The sequence below is a fragment of the Furipterus horrens genome, unplaced genomic scaffold (genome assembly GCF_987537825.1).
Source record: "Furipterus horrens unplaced genomic scaffold, mFurHor1.1.pri manual_scaffold_11, whole genome shotgun sequence".
Classification (NCBI taxonomy): domain Eukaryota; kingdom Metazoa; phylum Chordata; class Mammalia; order Chiroptera; family Furipteridae; genus Furipterus; species Furipterus horrens.
The window spans coordinates 46,006,521-46,034,121 of record NW_028327181.1 but is presented as its reverse complement, the minus strand read 5'-3'; the positions used below and the strand labels follow the sequence as shown (position 1 = coordinate 46,034,121).

At 43.5% G+C, this 27,601-nt stretch overlaps 1 protein-coding gene across 2 annotated transcripts; it reads right to left on the bottom strand.

Moving 5' to 3' along the window:
* Window positions 1-108: 108 nt before the first annotated feature.
* On the bottom strand, window positions 109-25,520 carry COPS3 (COP9 signalosome subunit 3). 2 transcript variants are annotated; one of them, XM_090291061.1, is made up of 12 exons: window positions 25,360-25,520; window positions 21,483-21,612; window positions 18,980-19,092; window positions 18,841-18,890; window positions 16,892-16,984; window positions 15,369-15,548; window positions 12,562-12,702; window positions 10,563-10,736; window positions 7,302-7,388; window positions 1,539-1,652; window positions 683-763; window positions 109-354 (listed from the first exon to the last, which is right to left on the bottom strand). In XM_090291061.1, the coding sequence occupies exons 1-12, from the start codon at window positions 25,412-25,414 to the stop codon at window positions 301-303; spliced, it is 1,272 nt and encodes a 423-aa protein (XP_090147187.1). In that variant the 5' UTR covers window positions 25,415-25,520; the 3' UTR covers window positions 109-300. The 2 variants fall into 2 exon arrangements, with proteins under 2 accessions (XP_090147187.1, XP_090147188.1); XM_090291062.1 differs by lacking the exon at window positions 25,360-25,520 and adding an exon at window positions 24,784-24,909.
* Between the last annotated feature and the right edge of the window lie 2,081 nt (window positions 25,521-27,601).

The window sequence follows — 27,601 nt, the reverse complement described above, 5'->3', positions numbered from 1 at the left end:
TGGAAAAGTGATAGAGAAGACACATCAATGTTTGAGTAATTTAAAACAAAAAGGTTGATTTAATGCAGTAACAACATTAATTGGAGGATAAATCAATCCACAACAGACTTTGAAGTTTGGTATTTTTTTCCTGTGCAGAGAGAACGGTTTTCTGAAAGCACACAGGGCTGAAGAAGTCAACACAAACGCAGTTTCCTAACGTCCAGGTGACCCAGGCTTGGTCCCCCCGGTCGCCCCCCTAACACTTGCCACTGGCCAAGGTGATCGTCTCTCTTGCTTCAATCAGGACGGCCATTTGTTTCAAGAGTAGCTGGATGGTTTGTTCCCAGAATCATCTTCCTGTGATCCCATGCTCTGCAAAGGAAGAGTGAGGCAGTGTGTTTATGTCTGCCTGTCAAACCCAAGGTCAGCCACCCGTGCCTCTGGGTGCAGTGCAGCCGGCGCACTAGGGAGCGGGCGCGACTCCAGGCGCCACCCTCTGCACTCACTCAGCGCACTCCCAGCCTGTCCACTGACAATGTTCTCACCAGTCGTCTCTGTGAACTCGGTGACAAAGGTTTTCCAGAACTGCTGGCAACTAAGCATTTACCCTGAAATCGAGTTCACGTTCCTCACATGGGAACACCTCCTCCTTCTCCATCCAGCCCACTTCTGGTTAATGAGGGGACCCCTAATCGGTCACCTTTTGCACAAACTGGGGGTTCACTGTGATCTCCTGGTCCATGGCCTTCAGCCGCTCATCCAGCTCTATGCACTTCAACATCTGTGACAGACATGATAAGGTGGTTAGTGAGCCCCTTGACTTGAAACCCAAGGGGCTAGATTGGTTCTGGAGTCAGAATTTTTAAATTCAGAAAGTGAATACAGTACAAGTACTGTGTATTACCTAACATCCTAGTAGGATCTAGGGTCGTACCCCGTAATCAAACACATTAACATTTGCAGCGAAACCTAAAATCATTCACACTAAGTAGGATAAATAAAGACTAAATCATTTCAGGTGACATTTACCATCAAATGAGTTTCCAAAAACTTCTGGTTTTCAAGTTTTCTTCTTCTGATTTTGAATTGCAAAAGGGACTGTGGAAGTGTATACTGTGCTACTCGGCGTCCCTTCTGCGTTTGTTCAGTTCATTTCCCTAATCAGAGCTAAGAAACATAGGCCGCCCCCGAGCCCCGCCACGTCCAGAGCCCAGAGCGGCCCCACAGAGCAGCAAGGCCTCAGAAGATGTGGAGGCAGCTGCCCGATCAGGATCTGTGGGAGGCTTTCCTCCTCTCACCCGCTCTTGACACAGGTGTTTTCTGAGCTCCCAACCTGGAACTCTGAGTACATTTCATCACAGAAATGAGACAAGAGTCTACATTATAGGTGGCATTTGGGTGTGGATGAAATCATACTAATTATAAGATGTTCCTACAAACTAGTTGAGAATTACTGCTATTTAAACCTAAAATTATCCTGGCACATAGAGACAGTATTTCAAATACAACATCTCAAACATCAATCAAAAAACTGAAAACCTAGCACTTGTATTTACCTCCTGATCAATGTTATGAAGCATGGCTGGGTTGTTATATTTTTCAGGGTTATCATGGAAACTGACCATACCATCCTTCTGGTTAATACTTGCAAAAATTTCACCATCTTCTATCTGTAACAATAACAACAACAAAAAAATCAGGAAAAGTTTAGACCTGAACATATGTGAATTCCTAGTGATTCAATACAATGAAGGAAAAGCACAGAAAGCAATAAATACATAAATTTGTATATGTATTTTTAAAAACCAATATTCAACAGGTAGTTACTGAATACCTAGCATGGTCCAGGCACCATGGGAGATGCTAGGGAATGCAAAACCGACACACTCACAAAAGCCTATGCCCTTAAGTTTTTAATTTGTATTTTATTTCACATGTGAGGTAAGGAAGTCACACAATGTAAATTAGCCACTTTAAAGGAAACAATTCAGTGGCACTCAGTACATCTGCAATGTGCACCACCACTTCTCATCACCCCCGAAGGAAACTCCACACCTGTGAGGCACTTGATTGCTCCCCGTTCTCCCACCCTCTCAGCCCCTGGCAACCACAATCTACCTTCCACTCCGTGGATCTGCCTCTTCTGGACATTCCTATAAATGGAATCATGCAATACATGTCTCCTGTGTCTTGTTTCCTTTAGTGGAATGCTTTCAAACTGACCTTGCATCTTTAAACATTAATTTCATTATATATAATTTACATTGCCCTTGCATTTTAAAAACTGAAATGCTAACAGATTTTTGTTTTACTCCAGTAGAAATTAGTTTCTGGTCCTTCAAGAGAACTTTTTTGCCCATGTTGGTTCCAAGGTTGTTCAAGATCGACATTCTTTATTTGCATCGCTGACTGGGGATTTATTTGATTGATCCAAATCCTGTCCATGAAGTTAAAAAGTGAGACGCCAGTAGAAGTCGCAAACGTATTGTTATTCCTAAAAAACTGCTCCACAGTGTGAGAACGAGTCCATCTGTTACTGGCCTACTCTTTCTAGCCCTGGAAGGGAGAGATGCGGTTTAATGATACAGCAGCCAGCCCAACCCATATTAGACAGAGCTGCCTCTTTAAAAAGGGAATGGAACCCTGGCTGGTGTGGCGCAGTGGACTGAGAGCCTGCTTGCAAACCAAAGGGTCGTGGGTTCGATTCCCAGTCAGGGCACATGCCTGGGCTGCTGCGGGCCAGGTCCCTAGTTGAGGGCATGTGAGAGGCGACCACACACTGATGTTTCTCTCCCTCTTTTACTCCCTGCCTCCCCTCTCTAAAGAAATAAAACCAAAAAAAAAAAAGTACAAGCAAACCCAACAATAGGTAGAGAAGAATTTACACCAAAACCAAAACCAAGTGGGATTTGTCACAGGTGTGCAAGGCCAGTTAAACTTTTGAGAATCAATCAATGAAGCTCATCATGTCAGCAGGCTAAAAAGATCATGATCAAATCAACATATGCACAAAAGCATTTCATAAAATCCCATACCTATTTGTGATAAACACTCTCAGTAAACTAGGGAGACAGGGAAACCTCCTCAACTTGACGAATACTATCTACAAAAAACCTAGAGCAAGCATCACGTGGTGAGAAACAAAGCTTCCCCACAAAGATCAATAACAAGGCACCCATCATTCCTTTTCCATGCTGTACTGGATATTCTAGCTCAGGCAAAAGATGAAACAGGTAATAAAAAGGATATGGGTTGTGAAAGAAATACAACTTTGTTCATAGTTGTATTTCTACACAGAAAATCTGAAAGTACCACCACCACCACCACCACTACCACACACCCCTGGGACTAATAAGGAACGACGGATAGCAAGGCTGCAGAATGCAAGGCTCAGCTACAACAGCCAGCTGCTTTCCTATACACCAGCAATGAACAAGTGTACGCTGAAATTTAAAACAATACCATTTACATTAGCATCCCTCCCCCCAAAATGAAATACTTAGCAATAAATTCAACAAAATATCTACAAGACCTAAGGAAAACTACAGAAGTCTGATGAAGAAAATCAAAGAACTTGTCCTGGCTGGTGTGGCTGTTGATTGAGTGCAAGCTTATGAACTGACAGGTCGCTGATTTGACTCCCAGTCAGGGCACATGCCTGGGCCGCCAGTTGGGGGTGTACAAGAAGCAACCGCACATGGATGTTTCTCTCCCTTTCTCCCTCCTTTCCCCTCTCTCTACAAATAAACAAAAATAAAATATTTTTTAAAAAAAGAAAGAAAAGAAAAAAACTATAGGTTGGGTTGGCCAAAAAGTTCATTTAATATTTTCTGTACAATGGCTCTAGTAGTGCTTAGTTTTAATTTCATTCGAAACAATTTTGTTAAGACTGCATTGTGACAGCTGTCATATCAGTGTGCATTAAAAAATAAGAAACTTATCAAGCCTGGCTGGTGTGGCTCAGTGGATTGAGCACCAACCTGTGAACCAAAAGGTCACTGGTTCAACTCCAGTCAGGGCACATGCATAGGTTGTGGCCCAGGTCCTAGTTGGGTGCGTGTGAGGGGCAACCAATCGATGTTTCTCGCCCACCCCCTCTCTCTGAAAATAAAATCTTTTTTAAAAAATTAAAAAAATACTATTAAAATTGGTGAATTTCGGTGCAGCCATTCTCATACTGAAGACGGAAGAAAATACGCACATTTTCGGCATATTATGTTGTATTATTTTGAGAAAGGTAAAAATGGAACTGAAACAAAAAAACGATTTGTGACGTGTACGGAGGAGGTGCTGTGACTGATCGAACGTGTCAGAAGTGGTTTGTGAAGTTTCTTGTACTACTGACACTTTGGCCAAGTAATTCTTTGCTGTGGGGCTGCCTTATGTACTGGAAGATGTTTAGCAGCCCCCTGGCCCCTACCCACTAGAAGCCAATAGCAGGAGACAGCCGACATAACTCAAAATACCCAAATCAATAGAGTTATTGTGAAAATAAAATATATATCCTTTATTTTAAGGAAAAAACTAAGCGGACTTTTTGGACAACCCAATGTTTATTTCATGTTCATGGACAGAAAGACTCAATATTTTCAAGATGCCAATTCTTCCCATTTGATCTATAGATTCAACACAATCTCAGTCAAAATCCCAGCAAGTTATTTTATAGATATTGACAAACTGTTTCTAAAGTTTATGTGGAGACAGAAGGACATAGAAAAGCCAACACAATATTAAAGGAGAAAACAAAGTTGGGCAACTGTCTGACTTTAGGACTAATTATAAAGCTACAGTAATCAAGACAGTGTGGTGATGTCCCCACCCCCCTCACCCCCCAAACAGATCAGTGGAACAGAACTGAGAGTCCAGAAACAGACCCACATAAATATAGTAGGTGGATCTTTGACAAAAGAAGGCAAGACAATGAAGCAAGTCTAGACAGTCTTTTCAACAAATGGGGCTGAAATAACTGTACATCTGCATACAAAAAATGAATCCAGACACAGAGCTTACACTTTGCACAAAAATTACCTCAAATGGATCACAGACCTGCATGTACAATAGAAAACTACAGAACACAGGAGAAAACCTAGGCAATGTGGGCAGAGCGATGTTTTGTAGATGCTCTTACCATAGGATCCAGTAATCCCACTTCCTGATACTTACTAAAGTGAGTCAAAAACAGGTCCACGCAAAAACTTGCACATGGATATTTATAGCAGCTTTGTTTATAATTGCCAAATTTGGAAGCAAACAAAACATCCTTCAATAGGTGAATGGATAAACTGTGATATAGCCAATCAATGGATATAAAAAGAAATGAGCTATCAAGTCATAAAAAGACACTGAGGAACCTTCAGAGCTTATGATTGAGTGAAAGTAGTCAATATGAAAAGGCTACATACTGTATGATTCCAAATATGAGACATTCTGGAAGAAGGAAAACCATGGAGACAGAATAAAGTTCAGTAGCTGCCAGGGGGGTGGGATCATCAGGGAGAGCAAGGGGATTTTTAGGGCGGTAAAAATACTGTGTGAGACCATAGCCATGAATACATGTCGTTATACAGGGGCTGACAAAAGTAGGTTTACAGCTGTTTGTATGGAAAGACATACAGGTTAAATAAACAATAATACAAAAATAAACTTGGTTTCACATACGTGTAACTGTAAACCTACCTACTTTGCCCACTCCTGTACATCTGTCCAAACCCACAGAATGTACAAGAGTGAATCCTAATGTAAACTATAGACTCTGAGTGACGACGATGTGCTAATGTGGGTTCATCAATTGTCACAATGTACCACTTTGGTGAGGAATGATGATAACAGGGGAAGCTATGTATATGTGGGAGCAAGGTAAATGGAAAATCTCTGTACCTTCCCCTAAATTTTGCTTTAAACCTCAAAATGCTCTAAAAAGAAAAATAAAGTCTTAATGAAGAAAATCCTACTCTCGTGGATCTTGCAGTCTGGGGCAAGATTTTTCAAACTTGGCAGTACTGACATTTTGGGCCTGATACTTCTTTGTTGTGTGCGCTGTTCTATGCATTGTAAGATGTTTAAAAGCATCCCTGGCCTCTACCACTAGATACAAGTAGTATCCCTGAGCTGTGACAATCAAAAATGTCTTCAGACATGGCCCATGTTCCCTGGCAGACCTGACACCCCCTATGGACCCAGAGCCTGCTGGGCTCCGTCTGGACTGGTCATGCCCTCTCCTCAGAGCCTTCAAAGCATCTGCTACCTCCTGTGTCCTGGCTGGTGTCAGATTGCCCGCGTGTTTCTTCACACTCACCTGGGAGTGCATCGCAGGGGGGCAGCTGTGGCTGACTCAGCCCTGCAACCCTGTGGGCCTACCAAGGTGCCCTGAGCAGACACTCCACGGCTGCTGCAGTTGGACAAGTTCTGTTTGTTTGCAATACTGTATATGTGTGTTTTGAAGTTATGTTGAAGAGAAAAACCTCAAAACATTTATAAATTGAACTAGGGAAATAAAATACTCCATTATCACAATGGAAAATAGCTTTATTACTCCCAATCCCGACATGGCGGTGTGTCTGAAATCACAGGGGAGACCACTAGCAGAAAAACACAATGTGGTTTTTCTGCACATAAGGTCTGCCTGACTTGAGCTGAGGACATAGGATCGTGTTGGGGGATCACATCAGAGTCACGTATGTAAGTGAGCAGGTAGGCAAATTACAGTCTCTCAGCTTGGTGGGTTACCATGTAGGCAACTAAATGATGCTTATCCAAATCTGGGGAGTGTGGAGACACAACTGGAAGTGATACAGGAGTAGGTCAGGTGTGCTGGTTACATCTGATTCCTGAAGCTGGGTGCTGAGCACATGGGTGCCTGTTCCAGCGACCTTGACGCCCACACTCCTCCATGTGTAGAAGGCGCTCGAGTCAGACCGCAGCCAGAGACCAGCGAGCACACTGAGTAGGTGGACAGGACTGTCAGGAACGGAAGCAGAGCCCTGACCCGCGTGGGGGCACAAGTTCCTGACCTTTTCATGGACCAGCACGTTGAAGAGTACTGTTTTATGCCTCTTTGTATATAAAATATTTCACAGGTGTTTTAAATGATGTGTACAAAAACTGACGAGCACAAATAGGACACACATGTGAGTTATATAATTACTATGGCTGGAGAACCCCATAGATCGTAAGGACAAAAAACAGAACATCCACAGGACTTGTCTTTGGATGTTCCCCACCTCCCTTCTCTTTTTTCATATTTTCGATAATGAACACCTGTTACTTTTACAAAGACAAAAATCCATGAATGAGTTTCATAAAAATGAAAACACACTTACCATGTGTAGGACGTATTTTTCTGCCTCCTGTGGTCCAGATAATTGTACACGACTTGCCATATCTTGTAACGATAGTGTTAAAAAGGTCTGAAATTCAGAAGTAGAATTAATACAGGTAAAAAAAAAAAACTAAGAAAAGAAATTTTGTTAAATGTGTACAGAGTTCTAGTAAATCATTGAAAATTTGCTGTCCATTACTCTACAAAATAATTTTTTGTTGTGAAGATCACTGGAAATTGATAAACCCAGTGGTTTTAGTCATCAATTTTCTAGAGTAATAACTTCTAGAAACGTATGCCACACACACTTTCCTGTGTCTGAAACGACATGCGTGCACGGGCCCTCACTGTAGCACTGTCTGCGAGAGCAAAAGCTCGGAGTCGCCTCCGCGTCCGCCAGCAGAAGGCTGGTTAAGTGCAGCGCAGCACAGTTATATTCAGGGAATACTATGGATTGTAAAACAATTAAAAGGTTAGAACTTCTTATGAACTGAAAAAGAATCCAAGATGTGTACATCATTAAGCATAAGATGCAGAACGGTGCATGCGAACACCTGCACGAAAGGGAAGAATGTGTATGCGTGGGGGAGGGGGTATCGGGGGGAGACAATGCGCAGTCAGACACGCAGAGACAGTCACTAGAGGGACACCCAAGGAACTGGTAACACTGGGTTGCCTGGGGTAAAGAAAAAGGTTGGCTGGGGTACATGAACTGGATGAAAAGTTTTTGTATTTTCTGTATTTTGTATTGTAAACCTATTACCGATTAAATAAAATAAATATGAAGTCTTCAATATTCAAAGCTAAAACGTGTAAACAAATGGAGAGTTAGAAAGAAACCCGTGTTTATCACTGTTCTGCTCGGGGACATGATGAAAATGTCTCTTTCAAGAACACAATAAAAGAGCTTTTAAAAAAAAAAAAAAAGCCAGCAATATTTACAATAATGGCATTCTTAGAACTAGACACATTAAAACTCTGATCTTGAAAATTCTTGATAAACCAATGGTCAGAAATAATCTACATATACTTTAGTTTGGAGAATAGCACCCCCCAAAATATAATTATTGTTAATGTTTAAAAAGTACATAAGTAGTTTAACACAAAGGAGAATTCAAAGGTGAACATTTCTAAATACATACAACAATCATTGTTCTTACTTCAAAATAACTGGGAGCTGCCACCCAAATGTCCACCAGGAGAGGACTGCTGAGTAAACTATGACCCCCACATAACAGGCTGCTATGCAGTACGCAGGAGACTGTGACACAGGCTGACGGACCAGGCGTGCGGTTAGGACACACTGAGCAGAAGCAGCAGAATCCCGAATAGCATGAAGGACACGATCCCACTTACATTTAACTGGGAGTTCACATACGTGGACAGACAGGAGACAGAGGAGAGGGTCTTGAGAAATGCCCACCAAAATGTTAACATGGCACAGATGTACCCAGCATGTGACAACCCCGTCCCTAGCTGCCCACTGCTCCAGGACAGGGCTCCTGTCACCAACGCTGGCACACAGTCTACCTGATGAGACTTCTTAAAAAGCTTTTACTTTCCAACTTTTGAATAAAGAAACATACAAGGCTAGAAAACCCTTTAACTTTTCCCCCTTCTATTATTCTGGCATAAGGACAGAATGCCAGAAAGTTTACCAGCCACCACCCAAGGTCCCCTTGACACACCCTTCAGCGGCCTGTCTCGCCCCCAGCAGCCCAGGAGGCCCCCTCCGCGCCAGCCCGTGGGGCCCCTCGCCAGCACACGCAAGAGCGAGGCGCTGCCCCAGCCCTTGAGGGACTGCCCTGAGGCCTCTCCTATCTGCCGGGTCAAACTCATGCTCTGGATTTATCTAATCCAGACCAGAAGGCTGTACTTTCCCACACAGACGTCTCAAAGTATAAACTATAAACCTATTCCTAAGTGATGAACTGTGGCTGACTTCTTCACAGGACAGTGAACGGATGGTTTTTGCAGTAATGCCTACTTATTAGACTTCTTAAGGCCTAATTTTTCATTTAACTTCTATTTGCCTTTTTGCAATTTAACTTTTTATTGAGATACATCATATTTTAACCTTGGTAACATTTTGATTCTTTTACTTATGGGTGCAGCTCTTTTTCAATGCTACCTCTCGATGGTGAGCCAGAATTTCCTTCAGGGCGGTTCCACTGGCACCTGGACCAGACAGGAAATTCTGTGGGCAGAATTCAGCTGCTTGCTACGGTAAGTCCCTTAGACCCCGGACTTTTTTGCTTGTGGGTCAAGTTGGTTTTACTCTGGCTGACAGGTTACGTTCGTTTTTTCTCTTTCTTGAGTTGCTCTCTTTCACATTCTCTATTTTCCTCTTACAGATCAGTTTTAGAAATGCCCTGATGCCCTTACGTTAGCCAGGAAGCCATGGTTGCTCCCTCTGGTCTTCAGGAGTTTCCTTGCCCTGTTAAGTGGCCACCTGCTCGCCTCCCCTCCTCTCCTCACATGGTCCCAGGCCTGCACGACCAGCCCCCACTCACCCTTCTCCTCGCTGGCTCTTCTAGGCCCTCACAAGGCCAAACACCCATCCTTTCCCCACCCTGCATCCCGAGCCCAGAGGCCCGCCCAGCAGCAACCACAGCCTCCTCTTGCTCCTCTGCTGCTCCCCCTCACCCCCTGCAGACACAGGACAGAGGGAGTGCACGGGGACAGCTGCCCCATGTTCTCACCAGCTGCGGACCACTGCCTGACCAGACCGCTTCTCAAGAGAAAAAAACAATTCTATTTGTTTGCGCTGCTCTTAGTCCGTTTCCTAGCCCTTGTAGTATATGCCTTTGCAGCTCATATGGGATTTCATTGTTCCTTTATGCTTTTCTGTAACCAAAACACATCAGGTTACTCTATAACTGACATCTTCCTCCGTTCAACCGCACTTAGCTCCTTCAACTCCGGCCTCAAAGCCACGCGTGTCAGAGCAGCGCTGTCCACACAGAGGAGCCCGGCAGGAGGCGCCCAGACCGGCCACGGGCACCCGAACCTGCCCTGCGAAGTGCATCACCCCCCTGCCCGCGGAACTGCCCGCCTCCCTCAGGCCCCCTCCCTCCCACCTGTCTTCCTCGTCCCAGCACCCTGCTCTAGCCCTGGAAAGCCCAAAGGGTATCACACACTGGCTGCCAGAGCTCTCAGCGAAGAAACCCACCTGTACCTGCTTCCTTACCACTGGGAAGGAAGAGAGCAGAGGGGAGGCCCCGGGAGCCAGGAGGGGACGCCGAGGGCGGCACATCCTCACCTTGGTTAGCCTTTGAATATTCTTCTTATAAAGAGACGACAGGCACTGCTTCACCAGCCCCATGTTGTTATCCCGAGTGAACGTGTCGCTGTGCTTATTCACCAGGTTGCGGAGTTCTGAGGGATTATTGGTTGAATAAACTTGTGCTAACTCATGGTACGCGTTGCTAAGTGGCTAAAGGTTTGAAGGAGAAAATCAAATTAAAACGTTAGAGGAGTAAAATCTGTATAGGAAGCAAAAGAAAACATGGTACTGTATTTGGAGCACACACATTCAATATGTTTTATTGTTACCTAACAAATTATAACATACCCAACACATGCCAAGGTTTTTTTAAAATTTTTGAGGGTGGGGGGAGAAAGGGAGGGAGAGGAACACCGACTCGTTGCACTCATTGACGCACTCCTTGGCTGATCTTTGTAAGTGCCCTGACCGGGGATGGAACCCACAACCTTGGTGTATCGGGACGATGCTTCAACTAACCGAGCCACCCAGCCAGGGCTACAAATGCCTAGTTTTTAAGACCAAGGACAGAAAGTCACTATGGCGTAATTTGTTGTTGAAAAAAGAACTTTGTGGTACAGAGCAAAGAACTGCACAGCAGGGCAAGAGCACCGCCTCTGGGAAAGGCACGCACATCTTTTCCTTCCCCCTCAGTGGCTTCTGTTTTCTCCTATTGGGAAGAAGGCAGTTTCCATCCTTCACAACTCCCCATGGCACTCACACACACACCCCTCCCCAGGGCAAGGGGGCACTCCGCTGCTTCTGATGTGGAGGAAGACAGGAACAAGAGGACTAATGGTGGCTGAGGGCCTAACAAGAACCTGAGCTGCTCTAGGCACCTTTTAAAACACGTTATTCTTTTTTTTAAATATTAAGAAATTGGGCCAGAGGTCCAAAAGAATCGGGAGTGGTCATGAGCACAGGTGTAAACTGGATTCAAACCTGTATTTCTACTCTTGAAGTCCGTGTTCTTTTCACCACTTAATGATATCATCATAAACTACTAATGCTTATGAATTATGTCACTTTATAAAAGCATTCCTTCTAAAACAAAGCCACCTAAAGGAACCATGGGAGTGCTCCAAAATGATCTGAGAATGGCTGCCCTAACCCTGCCCTGTCTCTCAGTCCTCCATGGGCTCTCTCGTGACAGGCAGCCTAGAGACCTGAGAACCACAACAGGGCTCTTAGGTAAAGGACACCTGGCTATCCCCAACAAGACAACATAAAAACCTCATCAGGACCAGCCAGCATGGCTTAGTTGGTTGGAGTGTTGTCCCATGCACTGAAATGTCGTAGGTTCGATTCCTGGTCAGGGCACATACCTAGGTTGCAGGTTCGATCCCCAGCTGGGGTCTGTGTGGGAGGCAACAGATCAATGTTTCTCTCATATCAACCTTTCTCTATCTCCACCCCAACCCAGAATCAATAAATATATATTTAAGTAATTAAAAAAAAATACTCTCATCAGAAAGATTTTCTAATTGATACCCTAAAACTTGAGTTTGGTACAGGGACAAACAGGGTAAAACTGTTATTAAAATGACTGTGACCTCATAATCTTTTGAATTGGTCAATATTTTTAAAACCATGAACATGTATTTCAAAATATTTTTTCAGTGGAAACAAAAGTTCAGTGAGCAGAATCTGTAATCTTCACATGGGAGCTCTAGTGAGATTTTCTAACACTTAGGTAAATTGTGAGTTCAATAAAATCAACATCGCTTAAATATCTAAGCTATAATTACCCAGGGCAAAAGTCTGAAGAGGTTCCTGAGTAACACTCTGTCCCTATTAGGAGACCAAAAGTGTGTGAACTGGGGCGAAGTTAGACTCTGCCGAACAGCTGCTTCCAGACTCCAGCAGACATTTAACAAACACCTGCTAATTTGAGGGTGCTGAGAAAGCTAACTCACTATAACATAAAATGATAGAACTACGTGTCATTAGATTTTCCTTGTGGACTTAAGAAATCAGTTTTATTTTAAAAACTCACCTTAATGAATCTACCCACAATTTGAGATGTATATTTTGGTAGCTGTTGTACTTTTCCAAGTAATATCAAAGAAACTAGAATATACTTTTTATATGACTCCAACATGATATGACTGACCGCCATGGCAGGAGTAGTAATCGCCTGAGCAAGAGAAGAATGTTTCAGGTGAAGTCAACGTGCCATAGCAGGAGAGAACAATCAATACACGTATTGCTTTAATGAAAAACAGTACTTACATTAATGTCCTATTTTTTAATAATATCTTTATTGAGATTTAATTCACATACCATAAAATTTTTCCTTTTCAAGTACACAACTCTGTAGTTTTGGTATATTCAGAGTCGTGCAACTATCACCACTATCTAACTTCAGAACACTTTCATCCCAACAACAGAAACCCTTACCCATTAGCAGTCATCCCCCACCCTCTTCTCCCCTCGGCCCCAGGTACCTGTTATTCTACTTTATGTCCATATGGATTTGCCTATCTGGACATGTAAATGGCATCATAAATATGTGGCCATTTAACTTAACATGGTTTGAAGTTTCATCTATGTTGTAGCATCGGTACCATATTCCATTTTGTGGTGGAAAATATTCCATTGTACGGATGTACCAAATGTTATTCGTTCCTTGGTTGATGGGCATTTGGGTTGTCTTAGCCTCTGGCCACTATGAGCAATGATGCTGTGAACATCTGTGAACACATCTGTGAAGACGTTTTTGCGTGGACATTTGTCTTCATTTCTCCTGGGTGTATATTCCCAAGAGTGGGACTGCTGGGCCCCATGGCAGCTCTATACTTAACATTTTGAGGAACTCCCAACTCCTTTTGAAGTGACTGCACCATTTTATAATCCCTCTGACAATTATGAGGGTTCCAAGTTCTCCACATCCTAATGCTCACTATTATTGGCTGTCTCTCTTTAATTTTAGCCCTCCTCCTAAGTGTGAATTGGTATGTGATAGTGGTTTTGATGTGCATTTCCTTGATGACTAATGATGATGAGGATCTTTTCATGTGTTTATTGGCCATTTGTATATTTTCTTTGAAGACATATCTATTCAAATCCATTGCTCATTTTTAAATCTTAGGTTTTTTATTGTCGAATTGTAAGAGGTCTTTGTACATTCCTGATGCAAGTCCCTTATCAGAAATAGGATCTGCAAATGTGTTTTTCCCATTCTGTGGCTGCCTTTTCACTTTCTTTCACCTGGATTTATGAGGGTTAAGAACTGAAAACTCACACCCAATCAGCCCTATATTTCATATTAAAACTGAAACCACGAGCGTCTGCGGCACTTCCTGAAGATGACTCCAGACACAGTGCCCCCGGCACAGGCAAGTCCGCACTGCGGCACGGCCTTCACAGCGAGGTAACAGAGTCAACTCACAGTCCCATCAATCAAGAGCTAGTAAACTAACTCTGATATGAGAAGATAAAGATGCTTTCACCTTTTGCTTTATACAAGGTTGTACTGAATTATTTTTCAATAAGCATGTCCTTCTTTTGGAATTTTTTTGAAGCAGTAAAAAAATCTATCACCTTCTGAAATTAAGGTACTGATACCATCTGTAACTGCCTGTGTATCATTAAAACACAGTGACATACAGGAGACTAATACCAGACAATGCTTGTCATTAGGGCAACATCAGGGAGTAAGTGTATTTTCAGGTAAAAGGCTTCCATCTATAAATAATTTAAGTTTTTAATATTTTAACTATTTGTGATAGAAATATTTTTCTAAGTATGTTGCCTATTTTCCCGCCTTTTTAAGGCCCACACCACCTTGACATTTCCGGGTCAGTGTGCTGATCGGCTGTTACAGTGGACAGCACCATGATTAGGCATTCAGTGGCTTTGAGTGTGTGTTTATCATTTTATGAAGAACTGAAATCAGGACTGTGTACTCTCAAAGACTTTACCTGACTAGACACATCCTTTAATGACACCAGCACCTTCTGGCGACCTTTCCCTAGGTTCTCTCGGCAGTGCTTTGTCAACCCCCATTCACTGAGGCAACGTTCAGTCACAGATGTATGCATGTATATTGATGTGTTAGCATTTCAACTAAATTGTAAGCTCTGTGAAGGCTTAAAATATCCTTTATTACTTCAATATAGGCTATGACTAAAATACGAACTAATTAACTTCTGACAAATTTAAGTTAGAACACTGGTATTGGCCAATACAGGTGGAGCAAAGTAGGTTTACCGTCGCTCGTGTGAAAGCTAATAGTCAGTGGGAGGAGAGCCAACGCGGTGTCTCGCGACCCCCCAGCAGCCCTGCTGTCGCCCCGTCCTGTACTGTACGCCTCATTTTCAGACTCTAGTAAGCCTTCAGGACAGTGCACCCAATTGTGTACTATGTCTTATTACCTAGGCCAGTGGTCGTTATAAGACACAGACAAAGGTGGGAGGGACTTTTCACTGTGTCCTACTTACTATCCTTTGAATTTGAACTATGAGTGTTTTACTTTTAAAATAAAACTTAACAGTTTAATCTCTTACATATATACAAGGCGGCTATGAAAGTTAAGAGATGTAGAGACCTTAGCCCAAATCAGACAGGGCACAAGTAGGCAAAGTCCAGATTAGATGCAATCATCAGTGCGCGTCCCTCCACTGCTACCGCCCCTCAGCTGAAGGGACAGATTACCATCATCTTCATGATCGTGAGAGAAACAGGCTTTGAAAGGACCTGCACCTGAAACTCAAGAGACCTGGCCTCCATCCGCTCCAGGTGTGCACCGCTTTAAACACAAGTTTAAAGCAACCTCAGGGGCACTTAGAGAGATGAGATTACCTGTTCATAAAAGTAGAGTGCTCTTTCAAAGTTCTTCAGCCCAGTATAGATCATACCTCCATAATAATAGTAACATAAAAAGTGCTTTGCATCGTAGGCTCCATTCTCTTTACAAATATCCATCATGTCCACGTCAAGATATGGAAGGGCAGGCTTAAAGCATTTTGCCAGCAAACAAAGCTGTAAAAAAAATTTGTATTAAATCATCATTTTAATTGTACTTTGGCAAGCTTTGACAGAGCAAATTCACAGATTCCAAAAAGTTTAAGAAAATATTTTGTTTCACACTTTTACATTTAATTTATTGACTAAAATGATCTGCATGTCAACATATTACTCCACTCTCTTAAAATAGCATTTCTTTATAGAAGACTAACCAACCATGAGAGCAAGTACTCCAAGGGGGAATTCAAGTTCAGCTAACACTTAATTCACCTGGCACCCGTTCTGTTTACAAATGCGCAAACACGAGTACTTTTTCCCTCTTTGCTGAACTACTGGACTAGAAATAGATCAGCATGGTGTGATTAAAACGTAATTTTGTAATTATACTTTTTCAATTTCTAAATTCTTTAGGTACGTGTACGAAACAGTACAACTCTGAAAAGCAAGCACAGCTCTGGCCAGGTAGCTCAGCAGGTTCAATCCCAGGTCAAGGCGGGGGGGGGGGGGGGGCAAGCAAGCACATGGCAACATTCTGTAAGTGGATGACGATAACATCGGTACAAACTCCCTGAGCTGTACTCTTACTATTAGAGCACTTTATGTACTTTATACCTCAAGTACAAAGGTTTTTTAAAGATTAAAAAAGGAAAAAAAGCACATCTTCACTGAAACTACAACATGTGTTTGAAATAATCCACGTATTGTTATTCTTTAAGGATACAATCCAAATACCCTAACAGGACCTGGTTCAACCCATATTATGGAATATTCAGCAGCCGTAAAGCACTGATGTAAATAATCTTCAAGATACACTGAGTAGGAAAAAAGCAAGGCATGTAGGAGTCCATACAGGTGATTGTACTATTTGTATAAAACAGAGAGAGAAAATACAGACACATCTGCTTGTGTATCCGTAAACTGCCTCTGGGAGGACAAAGGGGGAACTGCTGACATGGGCCCCTTTGAAGGGATGCGGCTAGTGAGGCAGGGCAGCAGGGAGATGTCATAAGCTTTTGAACCATGTGCAATAAAATAAATGAATATTTTTAAGGTCTAAAAAGGTACATGTGCTTATTCTGATTCCAAGATTCCTTAAAAAGAAAATAACTTGGGACTTTTTAAATGTCACAAGCATCGATTACTCTGTTCTACTCACATCACTAGCCCACTGGCTGGAAACATCTGTCTACAGTAGTGGCTGACAGTCTCCTTACTACAGAAGAGAGGTGCCTAAGTGTTCCAACCGCTAGAACCCATCAGTCCCCAGCATCTACCTTCATTTATCTGATCTGACTTCAAGCAAACCTACATCAGCCTTCCACCTCTGACTTGGTCTGACTAACGCTCTGGCTGCTTACCTGGCAGAGGTCGGAGTGTATTGAGGTCAGCTGGTTTGTATTCATCTGCATCTTGTCTATGGCTTGCTTAAGGATGCCAATGCCTCGCAGGGGCTGTCAGAAATGACACCTCTTTCAGATAAGTTCTCAAAGATGGCAGCACATTGGATCTTATGTTGTCACTTACAAATAAAAAATAACACTAATTGATAGGTTCCTTTAAATAACAACATGAGGTTTCCATACTCTGTCCCAATTCAGTCAGAAAATGTTTTCTTAAGTCGTTTCTTATGACATTTAGAGTAATTCAGCACCATTTTCTAAATCATAAAGCTTTTTGTCCTGGCTGGGCAGCTCAGTTGGTTAGAGCACCATCCCGATGCGCCAAGGTTGCGGGTTCAATTCCCGGTCAATCAGGACACATGTAAGAAACAACCAATGAATGCATCAACAAGTGGAACAACAAATCAATGTTTCTATCTCTCTCTCTCAAATAGATTTTTAAAAAATCCTCATTAAAAAAGTTATCAAAAACAATATTACTTTCCCAACAGTTCATTATATTTATATCTAAATAAATAAAAAAATTCCCAAATCATTTACAATAGATGAGATCCTATGCTTACTAAACTTACTTGTGCTTAAGGATGCTGGCATTTTCCCTGAGGGTTGTCTAGGTACCATCTGTAAATGCTCTCCAACAACATCATCTCTTACCTGATAATAAATTACTACTGAAACTGATACAAGTTACAAATGGACCATTTCCTGCACTGATTATAAATAATAAGTACTGAGTTTCAAGCGAGGTACAGTCAGTTTCTGGACAGGAGATGTGACTCTAAAACTGCTGAATAACTTGGATCTCAAGTACAGCACAAGAAATGGAGTAGCTGAAGAACTTATACGCATGACCCATGGACATGAACAAAACGATGGGGATCGCCTGAGGGAGTGGGGGTGCTCGGTGAGGGGGCAAAGGGGGAAAAATTGGAACAACTGTAAATAGAAAAATCAATAAAATATAATTTAAAAACTAAATAAAATAAAATAGCTGAATAACATGATTTTTCAGAAAGATCTGTTTACTTTTATAAATCATCTTTCAAACCACCATTTATTCAGTATTTTTACAAAATACCAACCAGTTCTTTTGTTTTTAGTCTTTTTCAAACCACTGATCTTAAAAGTTCAATTTCAAATCAAAAAGAAACACCCAAATTATAACATATAGTATCACAAAAATTAAAGAAAGACCAACCAACTGTTCCATATTAAAGGAAACAAAAGTTGTGTGACCCATGAACTGAAATGTTTTTTGTTATAAAGAAATTAGCAAAACAACTGGCAAAATCTGAATAAGGTCAGTAGATTTGCTAAAGGATCATATCAGTGTTCATCTTCTGATGTTGAACTTTGTATATGTAAGAGAACGTCCTGCTTTTTCAGGAAAACACTCAATGAAGTTTTTAGGATAAGGGACATCGTATCTGCAATTTACTTTCCAATAGCTCAGGAAAAAAAGAGCAAAAAGAATAAGCAAGTGTGATAAAATGTTAATATCTGACGAATCTGGGAGAAGGGTATATGGGAATTGTTTATATTATTCTGTTCATATTAGTTTTGTAAACTAAAATTATGTCATGATTAAAAGTTTTAAAAGTTTAACGAAACAAATGAAAACCCAGCATATTACAACGTCAAGGACACTAGACTGATAGTTGCAGACACCAGCAGCAGCAGCAGCAGCAGCTTCCACCCCCTCCCCGAGGCTCTCCTCCTCCCGCACCTGAGACCTCGCCTGCAGGAGAGACTAGCTGCCCTTACAGCAAATGCGGGAGTTACCTGAAGCAACCACACGTATCCAAGTGTTAGGATGCTCAGTACTAACCTGGAACCTTAACAAATTAGTTCATTGTATTAGATAGGTATTTACAACAGAACTATAAATACTGAATAACATTGCTTACCTGTTTTCTTTCCATAAGGGCATTTGTTAGCTGATGGCAAAGCCCAGCAACTAGATACAATAACAAAATATTAAAAATATAAATGACTAGATAGGCAAAATACATTCAACAGAAAATAACAAAATGTGATTTAGCTTACAAGTGTCTGTTGCATATCGAATGTGCTCCCCATTACAAGTACTGATAAAAAGCTGAACCTGTGAGAATAACGTTTCGAAGTCAGGAACACTGGGCATAGAAAACTTCACAAATCTGGAATAAAGAGAAAGAACCAATTTATCTTGATATTTCATGGGGTAGAAACACAGGAGCAACTGAGGCCAGGAGTCCATCCTGCCTTCAATGCTCTATGAATTAAATGAGTCATAGTATTTTTAAAAATTTAGAAACAGACTCTATGAGGTCCTCCTGGCTTGGTTTTTTGCACAATCAAGACACAACATAGACACAAAAAGAAGTTAAAAAAATATGCTTAAAAAAGAATAGCTTTCGAAAAAGAGAATTCCATTAAATAAAGCCAAATATCAGGTCATCCTAATATATGGAAAGGAACTGAATATAAACTTTTAAGCAAAACTTTAAGAAACTATTTTTATTTTGAGCTCTGATGTGGTCAAGACTATTTAACTCAATTTTTAAAAACCAGTTGTTGCTTCCCCTGCTCTGACGACAATCGGCTGCCTGGGACAAGGAACGAGAGCCAAGAACCCCAGCAGGAGGCTGTGGCGGTTCCTCAGGATGAAAGTGCTGCTGGCCAGGACTCGGGCGATGCCGCAGCCCATCTGGCAGAAAAAAGGCCTGGTGAACAGGACGGGAAGAATTAGAGGTGCTGAGACGAGAGAGGGCGCAGATGATTCTACGGGAGTCACCTGGCTGATGGTGCCTTCCAACTGCACACAATAAATACTCTGAGAGGGGTTAGATAGATTTGGGGGAAGAGATATATAAACTACCACAACTCAGGCATTGCTTACAAGTCAATTTTAAGTTCTTTTAAAAAAATAGGGAAATGGACATTTTTGCCTAATCACAACATCTCCTACATCTTTCATTTGTGCTTCCAGCTACATAGTAATATTTGATTTAATGTCACCATGCACCTGTCATGCACTTTCCAATGATCAAATGTGTACAAAACAATCTCATTTGGGCTTCATAATAAGTAAATTATTGTGATTTCCATTTTATAAATAAAAATATTAAGTTAAGGGCTCCATGCCTCATAATGGAAGAATCCAGGGTACTCAGAAAAAGTTCAGGGTTCCTTCCAAGTTTTCTTTTACTTACATACAATAGTAAAACACCTTATAGTTTCTACATTCTTTCACTTACGTTAAATATACATCTGCATCTCACTTGATACACACAGAGGTGGGCAAAATTAGGTTAATAATACAATAATTAATAAATAATACAAGGATAAACTCTGTGTTTCATGTACCCACAACTGTAAACCTACTTCTGCCCACTTGTTTGTACATGTGAATTTATGGGTATAAAACATACATGCTATCTCTTCTTTCAACCAGCCAGCACAGGCAGTAGAAATCTTTACAGCCTGCACCATCCAACAGAACTTTCTGCAATGGTAGAATGTTCTGTATCTGCCCTGTCCAACACAGTAGCTACCGAGTACTTGAAATGTGGCTGGAACTGAATCTTTAACTTTTTAAAACTAATTTACATTGAAATAGCAATTTATGGCTAGTGGCTACTGTACTGCAGTACAAAGCTCTAGACCATCTCATTCTGACAAAGCTCTTTTTTCTACAGTCTATTCTTGACCTTTATCCTTGTCTCAGAAATCCTAGCACAAGTAAAGTCAGACCCTCACTCTTAGGTCTTCTCAGTTTACATTATTGCAACTTCCATGACAACCATAAGAGCCCAATTTTAATATTAAAACATCAAGAGAAAAATAATTCTGTCAGGTACAGTTACAGGGAACCTCAATGAAATAAGGTCTATTTAACTTGGTCTCTAACAGCTTAAATTTGTTTGAAGAGAATTCAAAACAATACTGCTTTCGAGCACTGGTGATTTCACTCAATATATTCCACCATGCCCTATTAAGTCACTCTTCCCTATTTTATTTTTTATTTATTTTTAAAGAAAGGATAAGAGAGGGAGAAAGAGAGGGAGAGAAACGTTGATTGGTTGCCTCTCTAACATGCCCAGAACGGGGACCAAACCTGCAACCGAGGAAAGTGCCCTGACTGGGAATTGAACCAGCAATCCTTCAGTTTCTGGAATGATGCGCAACCAAGCTACACCAGTTGGCGCTTCCCTATTTTATTTTCAAGTTAGAAAATGTGGACAATCTGATGGACTACAAAAATAAAAGTATTCCAGTAAATACAAACTGTAGTACCCACAACTGAAATAGCCATCCATTTTTTAAAAATAAATTTCAAAATTTGTATAAATATAAACAAGAGGTTAAAATGATAAAACTGAATAAAATATTCTAAGCAATGATTAGTTGAAATGAGTAAAACGTAACTAATATGACATGACTTTAGTTGTGCAAAAGAGTTCAATGTTGTTTACATGGCTTACTTCCTACACCAAAAAAAAATCAAGTCAGAAAGCGCAGTGCTCAGTTTCAGAAAGCACACACGATGAAGGAAGATGCTGCTTACAGAACAGCAAGGACGCCCAAGGAGTGCTCCTGTACATCCAGAGCCCCGAGCACAGTGTCCAGATGGGAGAGGTTCTTTGCGAGGAGTTCCCCACTCTTGTTGATCAGTTCGCAGAGCTGCGTCATTTGCCCTGGAAAACAGAAATAACACTATGTCATTCAGTCACAGCACTGCCCAAACTAAAGGAAGTGTAACCAGATTTCGTACCTCAGACCAAGAAATACCTCCAGATGGTTTTTTCTACCTCCTTCATGTCAGATGAGGACCAAGAAGGGCCAGAAGCGAAACGGCCCTGCCCAGTCTTAACACCAGACCTCCCGTCTCCCTCTGGCCTCTGCAAGTTTCTGCTTTCGTCCATTCCCTTCTCCGGTTCCCAAGCCTGAACTGTACACACACGATCACTGCCCCTCTCCGCTCCCTCTCGGTAGCCACGATGTCACCAAAAGTGATTTAGTTTTACTTCACAAGTTTCTCAGCTCCATTCCTTTCTCTCTCCCTGCCTTCATTCACATTCTAATCATTTTTTATCTAAACCACGTCACACATCTTCTCAACGTCCACTCTTTCCTCCAGCCCACACTCCACACTGGCACCTGTGTGATCCTTGTAAAATGCAGAATTCAATCCAATTACTGCAATGGCTTTAAGAAGTCCAAATGCGCCCCGGCCAAGTAGCGTGGCTGGTTAGGTCATCGTCCCAATACACCAGGGTTGTGGGTTCAATACCCCCCAACAGGGCACATACAAGAATCAACCAATGACTGCATCAAGTGGGAGAACAAATCAATGTTTCTCTCTCTAATAAAAAATAATAAAAATAAAAAAATACAAATGTCTCAGTCCAGTGCCTTGCCTCCCAGCCTTATCTCCTTCTACTTCCCTGCACACCCCTACTCTTTTGGTCACCCCACGCTCACAATTCCATCAGCGTTCCACATTCTCTCACCTTCATGGCTCCACACCTGCCATCCTCCGTGCTGAGTGTACCACCCTTCACTCTCCTTCCCATGTCCTCCACTACCTGACCCATGCGCTTTGCTCAACAGTCTGCCTGGTCTTCCCTGGACCTTTCCCTGCCCCTCTTCTCATGGCTAACTTGGTTGGACATCTGTCCTTTCTGTGTCCTCTTCCCATTTCCTGGGATGTGGCGATTCAACATAATCTCAGGTGAAGAATCTCACTTCTCCAGCTTCATAATATACCACTCATCCAACAGCCAATCACTCAGCAAGCAGTCTCTTACCACAATGTTGTAACAACTAAAGTATAGAATCTACTTAGGCCTGAACTGGTACTTTGAAGTAGACTTACCAATTTTAATAAATTATTCTAATAATAAACACCATGGCCACACTGTACTCTCATATCCCACTAGCTGTGTTTCTGGTGGGGATGGGAGTATATATAAGCCCTTGGGCATCTACCTCTTAAAACTTTCTCCTTCAATAGTTCTTTTACACTTTGAACCTCAAGCTACTCATACCAGCTATTTCTATTTGATAACTGGGTGCTTTTTCCTTATTAAAATCCACTCAAGTAATATCATGCTTAAAATCCAAGTGACTGTGGCTAGGAACTTTGGTAATTTAATTTCTGGAACTTGTATAATACTTTTAAACTTGATAACTTGTATCAAAAATAAAGGAAACAGTCCATTATTACTGCTTGCATTGCAAAACAAGAAAAAAAAAAAAAAAACAACCACAATCATATTAGATATTATTTTTCAAGATAATCGTCGGCAGCCGTCCGTCTCGAGAGACGATGGTGTAGCTTCTTAAGAGTCTATCTGCACCGCCGAGAATGGCTGTGCAGTCCGACTCGGGAGTGACACGGTATCTGTCTCCTCCCGTGTTGAATCGACATCTTGCGATGACGCTGGAGTGTCCTCTCCAGTGAAGCTGAAGCTACAGAGCCTGGGCAGGGTAATATGGAGGGTCTGCTGTTGCCCATGCAGCAGACCCCCCCTCTCTTCGCAGCTGAAGGGTCCAAGGGAAAGACGGAGTCAATACAGCTTGGCTTCAGGTGCGCCGCAGGAGTTGCCGGTGTTGACTACAGCGTCAAACCGCCTTAGGGACCCCGGCTCCGGATTTTCTGTTGGGGTTTGCTCCCTTAGCCTTTCCCCTGAAGAGGTGTGCCGCAAGGCAGCGGAGGTTTTTTGGAGTCAGTTTTCCTTCTCTGATGTGCCCTGACTGGAAGATCGAACCAGCGACACTTAGCTCGCAGGCCGACGCTCAATCCAAGATAATACAAGTTGAACTGGAGAATACCAACTCGCTATCATTTTATTAAAGATCTCACTGGTAGGTATGAAATACGCAGCATCTTCCAGTTAAATCTCACCCCTGCCACCCCAAATCCACTATGGTAAGTATGTGTACAAAGACTTGAAACATTGTAAGATTAACTGCTGCAGGGCCAAGGGGTGAGCCAAAAGTAACCTTCGAAATGAGCGCAACCTGGGCCAGGGCCAGGGCCAGGGCCATTTCCTCTAATCGAGGAAAGCTGGAAATTATGCTATTGCCTGCACTGAAGGTCCCTGCTTACAAATTCTAACAGGAGCAGAGAAAACAGACCTTCCCAAGCCCGCGCTGTGCTGGGCGCTGAGGCCAAGGGCCGTGGCCCTATGCTCATCTCCGCCTGCACTAGCAGAGAGCAGTACACAAAGCCTTCCCGTCAGGGACCCCTTCTGATGCCCAACGGCCCTAGTTCCTTTTGTCAGTAAGAAAACTGGCCCCAGGAAAGTACGTGGTTCGACCTTGGCGTGACTGAGACCAGATTCCACCCCGAGCTTGCACGCACACTACATCCCAGAAAACAGAACTCCGTGTTGGTGTCCCTAATGAATCAGTAAATGGGCTCTTCATTCATACAGAGTGCAACCTAATTTCTATCAAAATCAGGGGAAATGGGACAGCAGTATTTCACTATGCATGTCTTCACACTAGACCAGCCAAGCCTGACAACAGCAGTGAGGCCAAGATCGATGAGGCTAACTAACCGTGGCTTCTCCAAGGTCACGCAGCTCCTGGGACTTTACAGTTGACGGCGCGAACAATTAGCAACTGTACTTACTGCACCCCATGCGAAAGGCCCTGCCTCAGGGCTTTTACATGCTTTCTCTCCTTCAATTCTAGCAACTCCATTTAGTCCGGACTTATGCTTATTTTACAGATGAAGAAACAGGACGGATAAAGGGGACTTCACAGCCAGCGGCTGAAAACTTGAATTCTGGGTCCAGAGCTCTATGAACCAAACTGCATGAAAATTAAGGGCAAAGTAATAAAGGTGACAATCCTACCCCTAGAAATGGACTCCGCGAGCGAGGGCTCCTCCACATTCCGCAGGACTAAACTGGGCGCGGGAGGCAGCCGAGAGCCGGCCAAGGGGCGCCTCCGAGGCAAGGCGCCCAGAAAAGGTTCTCCTGGCGCCCGCTGCCCGCGGCCTGGCCCGGAGGCGCTGTGGGGACAGGCGGTCAGGGCACCAATGACCGCGGGCGAGGGAGGCCCACGGGACCAGGGGCGCCCGCCAAGGCGTCCGACGGAAGTCACCGCCCCCCAAATGTCAAGCGAGGGGCCAGGGCAGAGGGGCCCGTCCGGCCGGGTAGGAGGGTCCCGGAGGCCCCAGGGAGGGGAGGCGGCAACGCTGCCAAGCGCTCGGCCTCGCGGGAGGGAACCACAGGGCCCGCGAGCGCGAAGGGGCTGCTCACATTCGGCCCCGCACGGCGCGCCCGATCCCGCCCTGGCCTAAGCGCCGCAGCGAGCCCAGCCCCGGAGACCAGGCTCGGCACTAACAGGGCGGCCCCGGCCGCTCCCACTAGCGGCTGGGGAGGCAGGCCCTCCCCGCGGCGGCCCGCAGGGCCGGCCCAGTACCTCACCTTGAGCCGAGAGCTGTCGGACACTGTTCACGAATTGCTCCAGGGCTGAGGCCATGTTTCCCCTGGGCGACCCGAGTACCAGAGCCAGCTCGCGCCGGAAACAGCGTCCGCTCTGGGAGGTGGGGCGCCGGCGATCCACCAGAGGCCTCAAGAACGGCTAACGTCACTTCCGCCGGTCAGGCCTCGCGAGATTTCACCCACCTGGGTTACTGTTCCCTTGGAAACAGTTGTGCTCCTCGCCATGGCCGGAAGTGAGTTTTCTTTACCTCCTTTCATTTTGTGCACTTGTGAAATCACTCCCTCTGTTTAATGAGGTCGGTGGGCACATATTTTCCGGATTTTGCTAGAAATGGTCGTGCGTTTTCCACCTGGCCAAATCATTCAAGCCCCGCTTGATGGCCGCTACTTAGATGAACTTTTCCCCGCGAGGTAGTAGAACATAGACACTAGAGGCAGGCGGAGGCGGATTTAACGGCGGGCGCACCGGGCGTGTGTCCTGGGCTCCGACTTCCGAAGGGCCCCGCAAAACCATATATTTTTATTTTCCTTGCCTTTCTTTTTTTTAAGGAGCCCAATATTTTCTTCTGCACCGGGGTCCTCGAGCGACCTTAATCTGCCTCTGGAGCCAGGCAAGCGGCCTGTGTTCACATCACTTTCCTACCACCTAGTAGCTACTTGACTGGGCAGGTTATTTGGCCGTCCTCTGTCTTGCTTTCCCCACTTGTAAAAGTCTTACAATTACCTCAACCACCTAGAAACACTTTTAGAACTAGGTCTTCATCCAAGATATATGTTAATGAACTGATTTCCCCACGTGGGAGTCAGTTCTTCACTTGACTCCTAAAGCACTTTGTTCCTCTCATATACCCACTTCCCTGTTGCAGAAATTTGTCTCCATAATCCATACCACACCCATTGCTCCTGTCACTGAGTTCCTTGAGATCGAGCATGGGTCTTACTCGCCTCTGTACCACCCTAGAGTCCAGCACATAGCAACCAAAGGGTGTTGACACCAAACCAAAGGAATCCCCAGTTTGGGGTGTGGTGAAGAAGGAAACTTTATTCAGTACAAACAGCTCAATTGTGACACAGTATGGCTGTGAAAACAGCCCAAGGCCAGGCCTCTCTCTCTAGACAGGTCTGTTCTATCTGGTGAGACATCTTCTGTGATTCAGCTCCAGCCAAAGAAACACAGCTCTCAGTCTTCGTGGGAAGGGAAAGCACCTGCTGGTCTCCGAGCTGACTTCCATAGAAGTTCGGCTCCTGGTCCCTGATTGGTACATGCTCATGCAAACGAGGACTCCATATCCTCAGTTTGATTGGTCCCAACGTCACTGTCCTGATTGGTCAGAATGGAGTTGCTCCGATTTGTAGTGAAGAAGCTGATGGAGGCAGGACAAATATAGCTGTGTAGCTCTGATTGGATGAGGTAAGCCTCAGTCCTATTGGTTATAATAGGATTCTGGGAACTCCCTTATAAGGGTTGGCTCAACTGGCAGAAACGCAGTGTAGGCAGACAGTTCAGTTCAGGAGGAGGCAGGCAGCGTAGTGCAGGCTTCTCTGGACAGTGCAGTTTGCAAGAGAGGCCTTTATGTAAACACGACTGGTAAGCTCTGTTTTTAAATTTTAGCCCACTTGTCCACAGGAGCCCTTCTTTCTCAGGATCCACACCCATGATTTGGGGCATAATAGGGACTGAGTAAATAAACATGTGTTTTAAAATTTCATCCAGCGTATATTTATCAAGCATCTACAATGTGCTGTGCTAGGCAGTCATGGTCCTTTTTCCCTGAAGATAATAAACAAGTAAAGACCCTAGGAAAAAGGGGGTAGTACTTTGAAGAAGTGAAACAAGTTTCTATAAGACCATGCAGCAGAGGAAATTCACCTTGCCTGGGAACAAGAGGGAAGATATTCTTGAGGAATGACACAAACTGGGCTCTCAAGAAAGAATAGGAGTTAATACGGTAGGGGAGGAAGAAATTATCCTAAGGGAGAAGAGAGCATATGCTAAAACCCTGTGTTGGGAGGAAGCATGCTATCGAGATTGAGGGACTGCAAGGGGGTAGGCAGAGGGGAGTGGTATGAGATGGAGCTGCAAGTTAAACAGGGTCCATATCAAGTAAGCTGATGTAAAGATATTGGACATTTCCCGAGAAGATTGGAAAGCCACTGAGAGTTTTATGCAAGCAAGTGGGATGATTGGGTTTGCTTTTAGAAAAGGTTGACCTCACATAGATAA

Coding starts and splice junctions, on each gene's coding strand:
- COPS3 (XM_090291061.1), bottom strand. CDS start 25,414: ATGGCCTCAGCCCTGGAGCAATTCGTGAACAGTGTCCGACAGCTCTCG. Junction 7,389..10,562: donor ATATTCAAAGGCTAACCAAG/GTGAGGATGTGC, acceptor TCTGAATTTCAG/ACCTTTTTAACACTATCGTT. Junction 1,653..7,301: donor AAAAATACGTCCTACACATG/GTAAGTGTGTTT, acceptor TTATTGTTACAG/ATAGAAGATGGTGAAATTTT.